The sequence below is a fragment of the Heteronotia binoei genome, chromosome 21, assembly GCF_032191835.1.
Source record: "Heteronotia binoei isolate CCM8104 ecotype False Entrance Well chromosome 21, APGP_CSIRO_Hbin_v1, whole genome shotgun sequence".
NCBI classification, from domain to species: Eukaryota; Metazoa; Chordata; class Lepidosauria; order Squamata; family Gekkonidae; genus Heteronotia; species Heteronotia binoei.
In genome coordinates, this window is record NC_083243.1 from 166,935,474 (window position 1) to 166,951,412 (window position 15,939).

At 45.7% G+C, this 15,939-nt stretch overlaps 1 protein-coding gene across 1 annotated transcript in view; it reads right to left on the bottom strand.

Moving 5' to 3' along the window:
- The window catches only part of DAGLA (diacylglycerol lipase alpha), a 121,475-nt gene that overhangs the window by 41,230 nt on the left and 64,306 nt on the right, over positions 1 to 15,939 (bottom strand). The window contains exons 8-10 of the mRNA XM_060262230.1: positions 15,165 to 15,299; positions 13,903 to 13,980; positions 13,048 to 13,172 (exon numbers count right to left, since the gene is read on the bottom strand). Of these exons, the coding sequence (XP_060118213.1) occupies positions 13,048 to 13,172; positions 13,903 to 13,980; positions 15,165 to 15,299 (338 nt within the window). The remainder of the gene's footprint in view (positions 1 to 13,047; positions 13,173 to 13,902; positions 13,981 to 15,164; positions 15,300 to 15,939) is intronic.

Sequence of the window (15,939 nt, forward strand, 5' to 3'; positions counted from 1 at the left end):
CGGGAAAGTTAAAGATGGGCAAGTTTCGAACCAAAGGATCGCCCAATGGACGCTGGCGTTAACTAATAGAGGGGTCGATTTCCAGAAGGAACAAAAGGAACCGCCCTCGCCCTATGGCCTTGTAGTTGAAGGGGAAGAGCATGAGTGTCCGCTGCCAGTGGTACAACATATACCCTGGCCAGTTAATGGAGGAATAACCCTAGCGGAAGCCCGACAACAAGAGCTTGTTTGTTGGTTTTGCGATGGGTCTTCTTTCCATGTAAATGGCTCAGCTCGAACCGGCTACGGCGCCATTAGAGTGCAGGATTCCCTAGTCCTTAAAGGAACCGTCCGCCCTCATTCTAGCCAAGCTGCAGAAGTGGAAGCAGTGCTAGCAATCCTCCAGTTCGAGCCTTTGGATGTTCCCCTAGCCATTTTTACAGATTCTCATTGGACGGTGCAGGCGATCACGGCCTGGCTGCCCATTTGGAAGAAACAGAATTGGCAGAATAGCGAGGGGAAAACAGTCGCGCATTCTCAGAAATGGCTGCAAATAGCGGAGAGAATAGAGGCGCGAACTGACTCCACCTACGTGACTCATGTTAAGGGACATCAGAGACAATATACAGAGGAAGGGATGTGGAACAATAGAGTAGACGCTATTGCCAAAGAAGCTGCATTCGCAGACAGCAATCCTTTCCGCTCACCCCCCACCTTTCCTTTACACCCGGTTACCACCCGGAACCAGAGCAAAGGGAGGGAAATCCTAATGGATCTGGGCGAGCTCCAGACAGACGACCCAGAGATCCTGGAGCTTGCCAAAGCCCAAAAGGATGAAACGGGGAAATATACCATCATTCAGAAAGAGGGCATTTACTGGGCAGTAGATAGTCAGGGGGAGCAACACTGGATTGTACCCCTGCAGGTCAGAGGGGATTTAATCAAGTTTGTGCACGAGCAGGGACACCGCAGTGCAAATCTAACTTTGGAGCGGGTAAAGGAGACGGGCTGGTGGCCGGGCATGCGCCAGGAAGTAGCACAGTGGGTCAATAATTGCCTTGCGTGCGCTATGGTTAATGCCGACACATCAGGACCCAAAGCTCCCATCCAGCACCAAAGAATAGAGGGACCCTGGGCTCGTATACAAATCGATTTTATCGGCCCCCTTCCCCGCACAGCAAGAGGGAACCGATACTGCCTCACGGTGATCGATCCCTTCAGCAAATGGGTGGAGGCCTTCCCGTGTAAATATAATACTGCCGCTACTACTGCTAAAATTTTATTTAACCACCTATGGACGAGGTGGGGAATCCCGAGGGTCATGGACTCGGATTTGGGGTCACACTTCATCGGGGAGGTCACGAAGGAATTATGCAAAGCCTTGGGGGTGGAACAGCGGTTTCACATTGCCGGGCACCCCCAAGCCTCAGGGGCAATTGAGAGGACTAACCGGACTATCAAGGAAGCCCTACGGAAAGTAGTGAAGTCCACAGGCAGGGATTGGGATGAAAAGTTACCCATTATCCTGATGGCACTGAGGGGTACTACTGCAGTTCATGGTCACACACCGCATATGGTCATGACAGGAAGGAAAATGGTGTTGCCAGAAGCCTTCTGGCTCAAAACACAACTTCCATCTGACTGGATGCCGGTGGTTGTGAATGACGCATGGGTGCAATCGCTAGTCACGGAGGTCCACAATATTCACCTGGAGGTAGCTAAACAACTAGGAAAAACACAGCAAGCGATGGATCAGAGATTAGGATGGGTTAAAAACCCTCGAGTGTGGGATCCAGGCCAGCTAGTGCTATATAGGAGATTCTCGCAAAACGAGCACTCCTTGGAAGCCAAATGGTTAGGTCCCGTCCCGATAACACTGAGGATCAGCCCAGCAGTCTACCAAGTAGAAATTCAGAAAAAGAACGGGGAGACCTGGCGAAAGTACTTCCACTGTTCCCAACTCAAGGAATGGAAGGGGACTGCGCCAGCTAACCCTAATCAGATTCAGCAACCTGAAGAGGCGCCGCCGCAGAGAAGAGCTGAAATCCGACAAATCTCTGTCATGCCCTGCCCTGAACCGGTGGATTTTCCCTTAAGTGATACTTTCCTCACCCTTGGTGTAACTTGAACAAGTCTAAGTACAAAGATTCCTGAGACAGACCTGTCCACAGTAATCTAGGGGGGGGGGGGGTGCAGGAGAAAAGAACTCAGAACACAAACATGTAATGTTACAGCGAGTTTTTTTTTCTTCCCCTCTTCTTTTCTTCTCTCTTGCGAACATTACTCCTTCCCTTTCCCCCTATTCCCCAACCTTGCCTTAGTACTTTGACTCCTTCAAGCTTATAGGAATAGCAAGAAGGGTCTACAGCGCAATCTTATCTTTTATTTTCAGGTACACAATATGGATTACCAGAATGTGAAGGTGAGATTTGTGAGAACAATGATGTATGCAATGTATTTAATGTTGATGCTAATGCAGGAGGAATGTACAGCTGATAGAGCAGTATTGCCCACTATAGTCCCATTCTCTCATTGGAGATGTAAGACAAGCCTATATCCCAAGGAAATCATGCTGTGCAAAGTCATAAAGTCTAATTATGGGGAAAATGACAGCAGACTCCCCAGAAGCAGCTATGACTTTCGCAGCTGTGATGAAGAGTGGGTCAGACCACCTAATATGATTCTGTTATGTGCTGGGACCAGGATGTTAACGCAGGAACTGTACTGTTTTTCTCATGAGGACACCATGAGACCTCTAGTGCCAATGCATTGTGTTTATGTCCCAAAGGGCCCACGGAGATTAACAACAACTCCCACAATAACTTCTAGCGCTACTCCAGCCTCTAAAGGGTTTACTGAGGACATGGGGCCATACTGTGAAATTGCAATCGTGTCGACCGCAGTGTGGAGCGCAAAGAATCCTTTCAAATTTATATTATCAATTGGCTCTAGGATAGAAAAGCCGCTTGCGTTCTCAATACAGACACCTAGTGGAGAGACGCATCACTACCAGCTAACTGCATGGTCGAATAAAAATTGGATTGTTACTGATTCGGAGTTAGGAATACAGGGACCTCCTGACTGGTTTATAGTAATAGACCCTCTATGCCAGCGGGAGTCTGCGATGGGAATGAAATTCACCAAGTTGGGCACCTTCAACACAGAGCTTCCATCGGAGGAAGGGAACTACACCCTCACAATAGGGAATTTTACCCAGCTCCAATTCAACCCTCTCATTCCAGACGCTGAGAGCACATTAAGTGCCAACTCTCACATAATTGGCTCCCATGTGATTAAGCGGGATATTAGGGAACAAGTTTTAATTCGGCCACAGATGGTATTAAAGGAGATCAGAGTCAGCCTGACGGGATTAAACACCATCGAAAAATTGCCACAATGTGCTCCCTACTTGGAACCCAGCAAAAAGGGCTGGGAGGCTTGGCTGCAGTTATGGGTGGGGAACACGCCTCGCAGATTGAAACGATCTGTAGGAGACTGGGTTGCACCAGTTGCTGGAGGAGTAGCGGTCTTAGATTCTATAAATATAGAAACCCTCGCAAATAAATTTGCCTACGCTACCTCCTATATTTCCCAGCTGGGAAAACCCATTAATGACTCTTTCCACACCATCTCTGAAGTCCAGCATTCCATCAGTTCCATTTTAGTAAATTGGGAAAACCAAATTGAAAGAGACTTTGCCTTGCTGCTGAGAGGCACTCAATCACTACAATTAAATATTTCTTTAGCACTGGCATGCACCCAGGCTCAAGCTATGAATTTAGCAGTAACCATGGGCATGATCAGACAAGCCACGGAGGGAAATATCCCCCTGGAAATCAAGCAGTTAATTAAGCCAGAAATTCCCACCCCGCAATTGGAATTGGAAGCCTGGTGGACTCTGGTGAATACATCTTTCTCAGTGGACAGGCAGGAATTGAGACTTCTCATCCTGATGCCCACTGCACAAGGGTTCTTTTATGTACACCCCGTTGTGCCACTAGGGCTGCAAGTGGGACCAACCGAAGTTCTGTATTCCTTGGACTCAGATAAATGGGCCAGGAATGAAAACGGAAGTTGGGAAGCTGTGGGTCTACAGGCATGTGTACACAAAGACAACTTGGGATTTATCTGTGATGAGCAGACTCTACAAACTCACCACCCCTGCGTGAACCCCTTAAGGGACTCCCCTCAAGAATGCAAATACGCGCTTAGGCAAGAGAATGCCTCCGCTTTTGTGTACTTGGGAAGAGGGTGTGCTTGCGTGAGGACGTATTGCGAGTATCTCATTATAAATACTTTCCACATCCAACCCATGCTACCAGATGTAAACAGATGTTTCTGCAACCTATCTTCCATTGTGGGATGCGATATAGAATTCACGGTCCCCATATGGACTAGGGAAGAAATCCTGCTGGCCCCGAGTCTGTTCAAATTCATCCAGCCAGTTTTTCTGGGCATGGGGCTGCGGGCGATTAGATCCCTGCTGTCCCATCCCCTTTTAAAACAGACCTTGCAGGAAATTAAGAGGAGCGGAGACACAGCGTCCATGGTGGTTAAACATGATGGACAGGAAATCTCCGGGCTACTGACACAGATCAAGGACACGGGAAAGCATTCGTTCCTTGACGCGCTCCTTGGCTGGAGCCCTACTGGGTCAGCGATCCTTAACGTAGCCCTGCACCCTATTGTAGTCATTTTGGTCTTCCAGATTATACTCTGCATTGCAATAATTGTCTTGGGGTGCTGGCTGAGAAAGCAGCTCAAGAAGGTGGACGAGCTCCAAACCATGTGGAGATATCGTCCCCTCGTCATAGAAAAGCCCTAAGTACCACCTTGAATCCCTTCCCCACTTGTGCGAGGGGGGGAGGGGGAGGCTCCCTTTCTTCATTCCTTTTCCAAGATCTTTCTTTTACTTGTAAGGGAGGGCTGTATAGCCCAAGGGAAGGGGAGAGGGGAGAAAGGCGACGAAACCGAACCGTGGAGGGAGGACCAACAGTGGCAAGGTAGAGCTTGCAAGGGCTGCCACCCGAGGGTTCAGAAGTATTCATCGGAAGACTCCCATCGGGTGCGTGCCCTGCTTTGCCACTTCAGGCTCCCATCTGAACCGGATCGCGCCAGGCGCGTCAGTTCGACAGGCCCACTGGGACCCCCGGTTTTGCAGCCCCACATGTTTAACAACAGCGGGGACCGGTCGGGTCACAGGCTAAAGCCGTCGGATCATCCCCCTCTGATGCCTCGATTCCACCAAGTAGCTAAAGGGTCACAACGAGTCAAATCAAAGCTCGGCCCAATATATATTTTAAATCCCTACACCCTGTGTATAGGTTTGGAAAACTTCCCCCTCCTTGCTCACCCCTGAACAAGACTTTAAGGGTAAAGACCCCACTGCCCCGTCGCTCCCAGATCACCCTGTATTTGGGGCATTTGCATAAATCTCTTCGGCACATGCTCCAACTTTCGGGATGGGAAACAGAGGACGATGGGAAGTGTAGTCCCCACAGCCCGCTTTTACATTATGCATGTCAGTATCTTTCAGCCCCTCGCTCTGTTCCTATGGGGAGTTCTATCTTTTACCAAGTAAAGGGTGGGCTCGTTGGCCCAGGGGGAAGGGGTGAGAGGAAGCCCAAATTGAGCAGAACAAACTCAGGGCATTCTTGCAAGTGTTGGATCGCTTCTTGATGGTCTAGATAACAGTCCCACCAAGTGATCCATCACTACAAGGCCCAAAGTGACTCTGGGACAGAACCTGTTCTGACCCAGAGAGACTCCCAGCAGTCCAGTGTTTGAGCTCTGTGACTCTTCCGGCGCTCCGTGATCCTGAAGGAACACAGGGAACGGAGAGGGGAAGAAGTTGCAGACGCTCAAAGCATCAGGAACCTGGCGCAGCCTCTGTTCTGACCCATTGGGACGCCTGAGCGTGCAGCCCTTACCCACATAACTGTGGAAGGGACTCAGGCTGTGCATGGGCACCCGAACCGAGGAGCTTAGGAAAGGCCTCCTCCCCCGGGCACCCTAGGTCCGCCAGCTACCTTTTAGATTAAAAAGGCAACGCGGGCGAAGAACGATCTTGGAGCCAATACACCTAAACTATGGTCCATTCACAAGCCACTATCCCCACAAGGAGCGGACCGAACCCAGGTCCATACATTTGATAAATGTTTTATAATATCCTATTCCCAACATGCCTTAGGCTTAGTTCATCTGCATAAACACACCATGCGCATGCACTAACCCAAAGTGCAGGATTGGAGACATCTGGGACTTAGAGTTCTAACCCCCCTGGGGTAATGAATTATTGCTATTAAGATTTGTCTATCTTTTACCAGAGAAGGTTGGGCCGCCGAAGCAGCCCGAGGGTTAAAAGAGGGCAGGCACTGACACTTGCCCTCCGGAGCGCGGAGCTCCAGCTAAAAGTTCCGCCCACCTAAGGGTCTCAGGGGGCCAGAACAGACTCTGCACCAGGTGCCATACTTGCAGGGGCACCCTGAGTTTGTAAAGGCGCACACGAGACCAGGCAGAATGCTTGAACTCGGCCCCCACCGGGAACGCCAAACACACCGAAGCACCTTCAAGTCACGGTGACTCTGGCTTTCCCCCACCAGAAAGGAGTGCCCAATAATAGGAATACCGCTGAAATTAAACCTCAGACCTTTTGGGGTGATTTTGAGTAAAGGGGGAGCCCCACAATGGCCCCAGGGACCCATTTCAAGGCAAAAGAGTATTTGCATATGTGCCTCCCACTTGGTTTGCTTAATGAACTGAATATCCTCTTTGCCCGACGCCTCTGTGAACCGCCCTGTCTGCCAGTAGAAGGCAGCGCTCAGCGGAAGACATGACGTGTCAGTCTACCCGTTGTCATCTCCCGGGCGGGAGAAGGGACGGAAGATGGGATTTTGGGCCGACCAGCCATGTTTATATGTATGTTTGTAAGATGTTATGAATCTATTTTTGACCAAAAGAAGGGTGCCCACCCTTTTCAGGGGGGGCTGGGCTCAAAAATTAGAGCAGGCTTTTGGAGAAATTGCGAGGCCGAACCAGGGAGTGTGGAGCTGGAGGGAGCGAGAATCGAGTTAGCCCTTTTACGAGCTATCTCATCAAGCTTTCCCAAGAAGCATCTCCCTGGCGGGAGGCCTCTCCTGGTGGTGTAGGCTCGGAGAAGCCCACCCAAAGGAGTAACCGGCCGCGCTCAAAGCCCTCCTCACCATGGTTTCCATCGCATGGTCAGGTTAGCGTGAGGGACGGGAAGAAAAAGAAAAACCCCCACACTGCTTTGCTCAGGGTCATTTGCATCTCCCACACCCACCAATAGACCACTGGCACCACATTAAGGGCACGACCCCACAGGAAGTGGGAACCTCCAGGCAACGCAGAACCCTCCCCTGCCAATCCAAACTTTGATTGACAGACAGGGACCCTTAGGTTGAGTATCAACGGGAACCTAAGTTTTCCTTATGTGTTTGTTTTTGCTTATGTTCTATCTTTTACCAAGTAAAGGGGGAGTCCCCCCCTCCCAGTCAGGGAGGGACTCCAATAGGCCCTAAAAGAGAACCACGCTTAAGCGGGTTCTCCGGAGCCCAAACGGGCTCCCGATTAAAATATGGGAAGCGATCCCTGGGTCTACTTCCCCGAACCTACACACCAGGAGAGGCCTTTCCGTGGCCACGCTCCCCGGTTCGGGTTGTAGACCCATGGGTCCGCACGTCCATCGTATACCGTTCCCCTATGCCAAACCTATAGGGCACGGGAGCGGACCTACTTTAAGATTGAAGAGAGCAGTCCGGAGCCAAACGGGAAAGGGCTGCAAAGGTATAAGAAACTATGACTGTGTATCAGTGTTTTGTCTGGAAAGTTTATTATTGTGCTAGAACTGTATAAACTTGGACAAAAGTCTGTAAAAACCTCTCCCAGAACCCTTTGTCCATGACATTTACATAAATATACAGGAAACTCCTTCTGACAGGGTCTCCCCAGACCATGTGAACGGGCCCCCGACCGGATCCGAGCAGGATCGGAGGCCTCCGTGTTGGGCATGCTCCATGGGTGGCTTGACCTCACTATGGGCAGCCTGAATACAAGGGGGGGGGGTGGGATATCCGCTGCAGACTCCTCGGCGCCGCCAGCCTCCTCCCCTCCAGAAGGAGACTACAGACAAGCCAAATGAGAAGGGAAACCTCCCCGTTCCCCAGCGTGGAAGTTATCGAGGGGGGGGGAGAAGAAGACCGAAGACCAAAAAAGGTCAGACAGATGAATTATGTATTAGCATAGTGATAGGATTTGTGTTTTATTATATGTATGAAATGTAACCCAGTGATTTTAAATGACTTGCCTTGGGAATCTGCGTACAATATAAAATGCTTATTGCCTGTCTAATCAATTATGGCAGCCTAGCCGGTCTAGACTGCACACATGATTTCTGCTTTTAAGTGACCTTTGATTCGAATACCTTGTATCTGGAGATTCACCATGTGTTTTTTTTTTTTTTTTATGGATTTTAATAATGCTATATTTTGCTTTTAAGTAACCTTTTAAATTTAAATACTTTGTATTATGAGATTTTATTACGTGCCTTTATGAATTTTAATACTGTTATATGAACCCTTGGTTCAGATACTGTGTATTGTGAAATTTTACTATGTGTTTTAATAATGCTATATGAAATATTGAATATGTACAATGTATCCCAGAAGGCCTCCCTGTAAGCACGAACGCCAAGGAAGGATCTGATGGCCCATTGGCATTTTTAAATTATGTTTTTGAGTAGTTTTAGATAGTGGCTCCAACCTTTTTGCAGGTAGCCGGTATTCCATAGTAGATTTCCCATGCTTCAAGGGTTTAACGCCCTCTTAACGAAGCCCCGTTTTTCTTTATTTTTATCCGTTGCATATGCGAGACTTCGCCACTAGGCGGTGACGTCAGTCTCGAGGGGGGGAACTGTGAGGAAAAACCCCCTACTTTTCCTAATATGTGCACATCATGATCACCAACATGGTTGCCAGGGCGCCTGGAGAAGTAAGCTTGCATCCGCCTGGCCAGTGAATGCGAGTGATGCTACCCAGGAACTACATAAGACTCCAGTGTACCTATTAACAAGTATATGAGCGCTTGAGTCAGGCACAGAGTGTCTGCAGCCGCGCTCTAACCTGTCCCCGCCATCACGTGGAACCCGCCATGGCAAGGAGGAGGCTACGCCGCCACGGAGCTGTCCAGGCGAACGGTGTGAAGCGTTAAGCATGGAAACCACTGTGTTTTGCTTACACCACATGTAGCCATCTTCCTGCCTGGTTGGGCTTCATTCCTTCTATGTGGGAACCTCACGTACACACCTTGAGTCGTTCCTAGCCCGCAAGCAACCCACTTAGTTTATGAATGGATTAATGGCTCCACTATTAATCCTGATTGCCCAGTGGTTTCCTAAACAACTGTCTTCACCCCGGAGAGTTGAGAAAGAGGAAGAATCTCTCCTGATACCATCAAGCCTTTTTGTCTACACCGGAATACCTAGGTGCATATCTGATTCTCTATTGTCCCTTTCCCAGTTAATCCCATCTCCTCCCAATCACCCAGTCATTCCCACATTGATACCTACGGAGCCGCCCCAGGCCCTGTCGCAACCTGGAAGTTTCCAGGATGCCCAGGATGAAGGTGATGTTCATTGGTTGAAGTACACACCCAATCAGGTGTCGCCATTGACCCACCATTGGTCCCGCCGAAGTCCAGCCTTCTTGGTCATCAGCAGAACCTCCCATTACCACTCCCAGTCACCTCCCATCCCCTCAGGATTAAGGTGACTCTATATAACCTGTGGACTAGCTACCCACAGGTGTGCCCTCTACTCAGTAAACCCCCATTCCCGCTGGGTAGTAACACCCCCGATTCCTGATCAGTTTCGGGACCTTTCCCCCATTTCCTCATTCGTCGCCATCGGAGCCTTCCATTGGAGTCTGCGAGAGGTAGTATTACCCTGTATGTCAATTCCTTTATGTTCCCCTATCGATCTCTCTATTTTTCCTAGACCTGTATGAATGTGTGATTGATTTTGTACCTTGTGTGAACGAACTATTGTTTCAAATAAACCACAATTGATTTTATTAAATTAGAGTTCTTTATTGAGCATTGACTCTCTGATCGGTTGAGCCTCGTATACATAGATAAAAGATTCCGTTTAGGGGCTAGCTGTCTCTCACTCTAATTCCCCAACTTTATTTTGAGAGCAGTTTCCCTAACAAGTTTGTCCCAGTGGCTATAAAAATTTATAAGGCCAAAGTAATCCCGCAGTTACTGTATGGTATCCCAACATGGATTAGTGCCTTTGTGTCCGATATTGAAAGAATTCAGTCCAAATTTGTTAGGAAAATCATGGGTCTACCACGATGTATCCCCTATGCCACTCTTTGTCTAGAATCAGACCTCAATATGTCAGAAACAAGAACATGGCTTATATCCATCAAATATTGGCTACATGTGCACTATTCCACTGACTGCGGGAGCTATCTATACCAAATGCTGTCTGAATACTCCTCATCCAAATGGATTGCTTGTATAGAGAAGAAAATATCCACCTTAGGTTTATCTATGGATTCTCTCTACATGTTCCCTTTTACAGATGCATATTATTTAATTAACCATAGAATTTTAGACACGGAATTGCAAAAGCTAATCAGTGCTGCAAATACATATTTTTCCCCTTTGAATTTTGGAATTTCCCCAAATATTAATCATCTGCCTTCTTATCTATCAACTCTCCATGTTCCACAATTGCGCAGAGTGTTTACTCTTGCCAGATGTAACACTATCCCATCAACAGTTACGTCTGGTAGATATAAAAAATCCCACTCTCATTAAGACTTTGTACATGCAACTTAAAACAAGTTGATTCATTGTCCCATATTCTTCTTTACTGCTCCCAATATGATACTATACGCCTTAAGTTTCTAGACCCAATTCTGCTCAATATGACAAGTTGCTGAGATGCTGCAAAGGTATGCTGGCTTCTGAATGATTTGTCATTTGAAATAACTGAAAAGGCTGCTTTATTCCTGAGTATGGTAATCAAGGATTGATTGTCCAATGTATAGCTGTATATGACTGGTTTATTTTGTTATTTCTGTATCTCTTTTCTGCCTTGTTTATAATCTGATATATGCCAATAAAGTCTTGTGTTTGTTTGATTTGCCAGCCATGGTTTGGAGGCAATTCCTGGTTAGTATTATCCATAGATTCCCCGAAGTAGACATCATGATGAGCAAAGAAAAAGAGGAGGGAGGAAGGAGGAAAGAGCCCCTGAGCACATGGAATGTTTCCAGTACTTCATGGTATGGAGGACTAGGAATGTGGCATATGAACTGAGCCACTGTTCCAATGCACATCATGCATATTCAAGTGTAAAACCTTCTATCAACACAAGGGGGAGTAACAAAACATCTAATGATTAAAAAGTGTCTTTGCTTTTCACTACATATGCATCTGAACGTTTAATCCATGATTAGTAGCAACAACCTCCCTTTTAATATCTCAGCTTTTCACATATTAAAAAAAAAAGTGTTGCCGTGAGTAACCGTTGCATGCCTATGCCTTCCGGTTTACTGTATATGGATCACCTGAATCAGTTTTCTGAAAACACTGGTGACAATAGGAGTTCTCTTCCAATCACTAAACTTACATCTACCTTAACTTCAGAAGAATCCTTCTCTCAGATTTTAATGGAGGTTTCTGACATGGATAACTTTTTGATATTAGCCAGATAGCTATCCAAATTAGAAACGTAATGCACACATGTACCAAAAATCTTGGAACTGATCATCTTGTCCAGACAGAATCCTCCTAAACAGATTCAGTGATGCAGAAGATCAAGATAAGTCTGAAACTATAAAGGACCAACTTCAGGACAGCATGTTCTTTCCTCTTGAAGGTTCTTTCACAGGTAACCAAAACTGACCTTGGTGACCAGAATCTGCATTTGTAATCTGTAATTATATCCCAGACGGATCAGAGGAGCTACACCATCACACAAAAGAATCAACAAGGAGGCACAGATAGACTGCCCTTAAATACTGCTCTTGCTGGGATGCTAACGGGTGGGAAGAGAAGGTAGATGGAGAAACAGCACAGAGGTGGATGGTGAGGGGAAGGCAGGGCTGTGAGCAAAGCACTATTACTCCTAATATGGTTGCTACGGCAAATTTAACCAGGATGGAATCAGAGCAGATAGCATACATCTAGGTAAGAAAGGGGGTCCTTGGTAACACTCCCTCACACCCACAGCTGAAGATAAAACAGAGATGGGACCATTTCATTCTCTTAGGCAGGGCCATCAGGACACAGTTGTAATGAAGTTTTAATTATCCCATCTGTGAAGGCAAACCTTAATTCTCTTGATCCATTACTCACATCAGATAGTTTCAGATGATAACTGTGATGGCTTGCAGTAGAACAGCTAGATTTGAGTCCAGTGGCACCTTAGATCTTCTGATTGCTAGATGGATTGATCTTTCCTTTCCCCCCTTCCATGCTTTCTCTCTCTCTCTGATGTCCTTCACAAATAGTATTATCAACTAAAGGTCCCCCTCCTAGTCTTATCTTTAAAAACAAACAAACCCATGCCTCCTAGGAATGTGTTAAGTTACTACAAAGACAAACAGGAGTGACTGAACTTGAGACCTGACAGCCTAAGCAGCTTCATGATGCTACCTGGCAGTCCATGGCGGGGGGGTTACCCCTCCAGGAAGTCTGGGGGTTTTGAGCCCCACTGCCACTCATAGTTTACACCCCTGATGTACTCTTAACCAACACAGGGAGGTATTTAATTCCTGAGCAGATGAACAATGAGGATATGCACAGATGACACAGCACCTGGAGACAACAATTCTACATCCAGTCCCACCTTGCCATTATTTAGGAAACTTCAAGAGGTTGCTTCTATCAGTAATGACTGACTCAATTAGAAATTAGTTATGCTAAAGAAATGTTGGTGATAAAGGAAGAATGAAAGGAAATGAGAAGCGAGGCAATGACTACAGAGACAATAAAAAAAATCAGAAGAAAACAGAGAAAGCTTGGATGAGTACTTACGAGCAGGATCTGGCCAGGCGACAGAGTCCACAGGTAGGTTTCCTCATCAAGTACATGGGCCAGCCATAAGCAGCCAATGCAAAAAGCATATAGTAACAGACCTCTTTATAGCGCAGCATCTCTTGCTGGAAGAAAGAAGAGAAATTAAGAATCCTGATGGCATCACTGGAGATGGGTCTTTCTCAATGCCATTTCATCAGTTCCCAAGAATAACAAAATTGCTTTGGGTTTCTCTAGTAAAGAATGACATCCTGCAACCAGAGTACTCCAATAGGGAAGAAAGTTGGTGTAGGCTTCTTTACAGGCTCAGAGTTTTCCCTAGATCTAACTATGCTTACTTTTTCACAGGTATATTACTTAAACGTAAGCCAGAGGAAACCCCCACCCAGTAAAAAGTAGAAAATATGTGGCCTGAGGATTCATAACTAGCCTGGATGGCATGGTATTTTTAGAAAATCACATTTTATTGCTCAAAAATGACAATTAGGGTAAGAACTAATCTAAAGCAAGAAAGAGATTATTCTAATGACTAAAAGAGAGATCGTGTGAGTTTGTGGTTCCAGTTTCACTGACTGGACAGGCACCTGGGAGACTTATAGAGGAACTAGTGGCTACAGCAGCGGCAGGTGGATATGGGGGAAAAACAAGAAATTACTGCAGTTGCTATTCTTCGGTTTATCAAACAACATATGCTCCTTGCAAGGGGCAAATTGTATGGGTGCCCATAATCTTTGATTTTTATGATTAAGAGTAAAAGGGTTTCCATCAGAGCTAAAACAAATGATTGATTCTGTCTGTTAAGCTAGTGCACACAGTCTAACTGTTTTCAGTTAACATTAAGGGCTGGTGACTTACTGAGTTTTTCAGATCCAGATATTTGGTGTTCCTGGTTACTGGCATTCCTGACAAGAAGGCTAGAATATCATTATTTGCCTGAAAAATCACACACACAAACATGTTAAAATGAGAACATGTTAAAATGAAGCCCCCGTTGACTTACAGCACTGAAGATTTAAATAAAAAATAATGTTCTATCCACCAATTATATTTTTAACCTACCCCTTTGAAGAGCTTCTCCTCCATTTTTATATAACAACCACCTTGTGTGAGGGTTAGGCTAAGAAAGAGTGACTGATCGTGTGTGTGTATGTGGTGCGTGTGTGTGTTAAGTGACATGGCAACCATATAAATTAATGACCTCCAAAACATCCTATCATTGACAGCCTTGCTCAAGTGGTGTAAATGAGGGTCATAGCTTCCTTTATTGAGTCAGACAGATCATAGGTGGTAATCTGAACCTGGAATTCCTAATCCAGTACTCTAGGCTTTCTATCAATACTTCAATATATTCTGCAAAATTGTCATCTCTTTCTAGTTATTCTGTCTCTTGTTTTATATTGGTCCTAAAGATTTTCATTCAGCTTTAGCATCAAAACTGAGAATAACAATCAGTAGTTGTCACTGAACTTGTCATTTGGTAACTTCCATTTGGCCTCACATTTGCCACTACTCAATTCATTTGTGTCATGACATGTTTTCTTGAGCACATGCTCAAAACAAATAGTTGCTTGATATTCTGGTGCACTGCTATGGATTGAAGGATTTCTTTCCAAAAAATGCAGTGTTCTTGCCTCCCCCTGTAGCTAGAAATACCAGGGGACCTCTAGAAACAACATTTCAGACTTTAGCTGAGAGTAAGAAAATTATGCCCCACAGGCAGAAATCCTTCTATACAAGGAAATGCACCAGTGGATCCAAGCCACTCCATGGTTAATGCAGGAAGCAATTTTCCACAGATGTGATGACATTTTGTTACACTACAGAGGTGAAAGCAAGACATGTGAAAAATTATGATTCTTCCCCCCATTCTGATAGCAAAATGTTTCTGAAGTTTAAATCACGGAATGTAAAGCTTTGCAAATTTCAGATTTAAAAAAGTATGCCAATTTATTACAAAACACCACCATCTGTTATACAAGTATAAGGCAAAGATTTAGTAATCTTCAACACTAAAGGACGTCAAAATAGGAGACTCTACGCCAGGTAAACATAATTGTAATAATATTTAAAACATTTTAAAAATGAAAAAGCACCCACAAAACATTTCATATACTCACTTCATCCAGCACTGCACTGCGTTTTGCTCTCTGCCGCTGACGCAGAAGTACTAGGCCTGCTATGATGTCAGATGGGACTATGTCAAGGTCTCGAAAAAACTCAGCAAAGAGATATGCTATTTCAGAGTAGGCATCCTGAAAAATCCAAGGAGGGAACAGTGAAAAATCAACTGTTACGACAGAACACGAGACCAAGGGGACACTAGCCTAGTGTTCAAGACTCAGCAACTGCCAAACATCCTTCCAAAAGTATATGTTTTGAAATACGGAACCAGGTTTCAGTTCCTTAACTTTCTAATTTATTCGAGGTATAATATGTATAGATACCATCTTAGAACCTTGCTAGATGAATTTATCACATTTATATTCCTGTTTTCCTTCAAGATGGCATGTAAAGAGTTTATCGTTATCAGCCTTGGACACAATAGTTTGTTTATGATGAGTGTAAACCTGGTTTATTCTCAGTATCACTTCCTACTCCCCTTCAAGCATTCACAGCCATGAGTGAAGATTTCCTGGTTATGGAAGTCTAACTCCAATTTATTGTGACATATAACTATGGCGCCTTAACAAACTGTAGTTTGTTCCTTTTCCCAGTAACTGAGATTCTGAATAATGCTAATCCTGGTTTAGAATCCCAGATAAAAGGAGGGGAAATCATGGTATGGCATGATTCTGTCAGATCTCAGACGCTAAGCAGGGTCACTACTGTGATGGAAGAACAATGAAGGCTCTGCAGAAGAAGACAATGTTAACCCATTTGTTGTTTCTTACT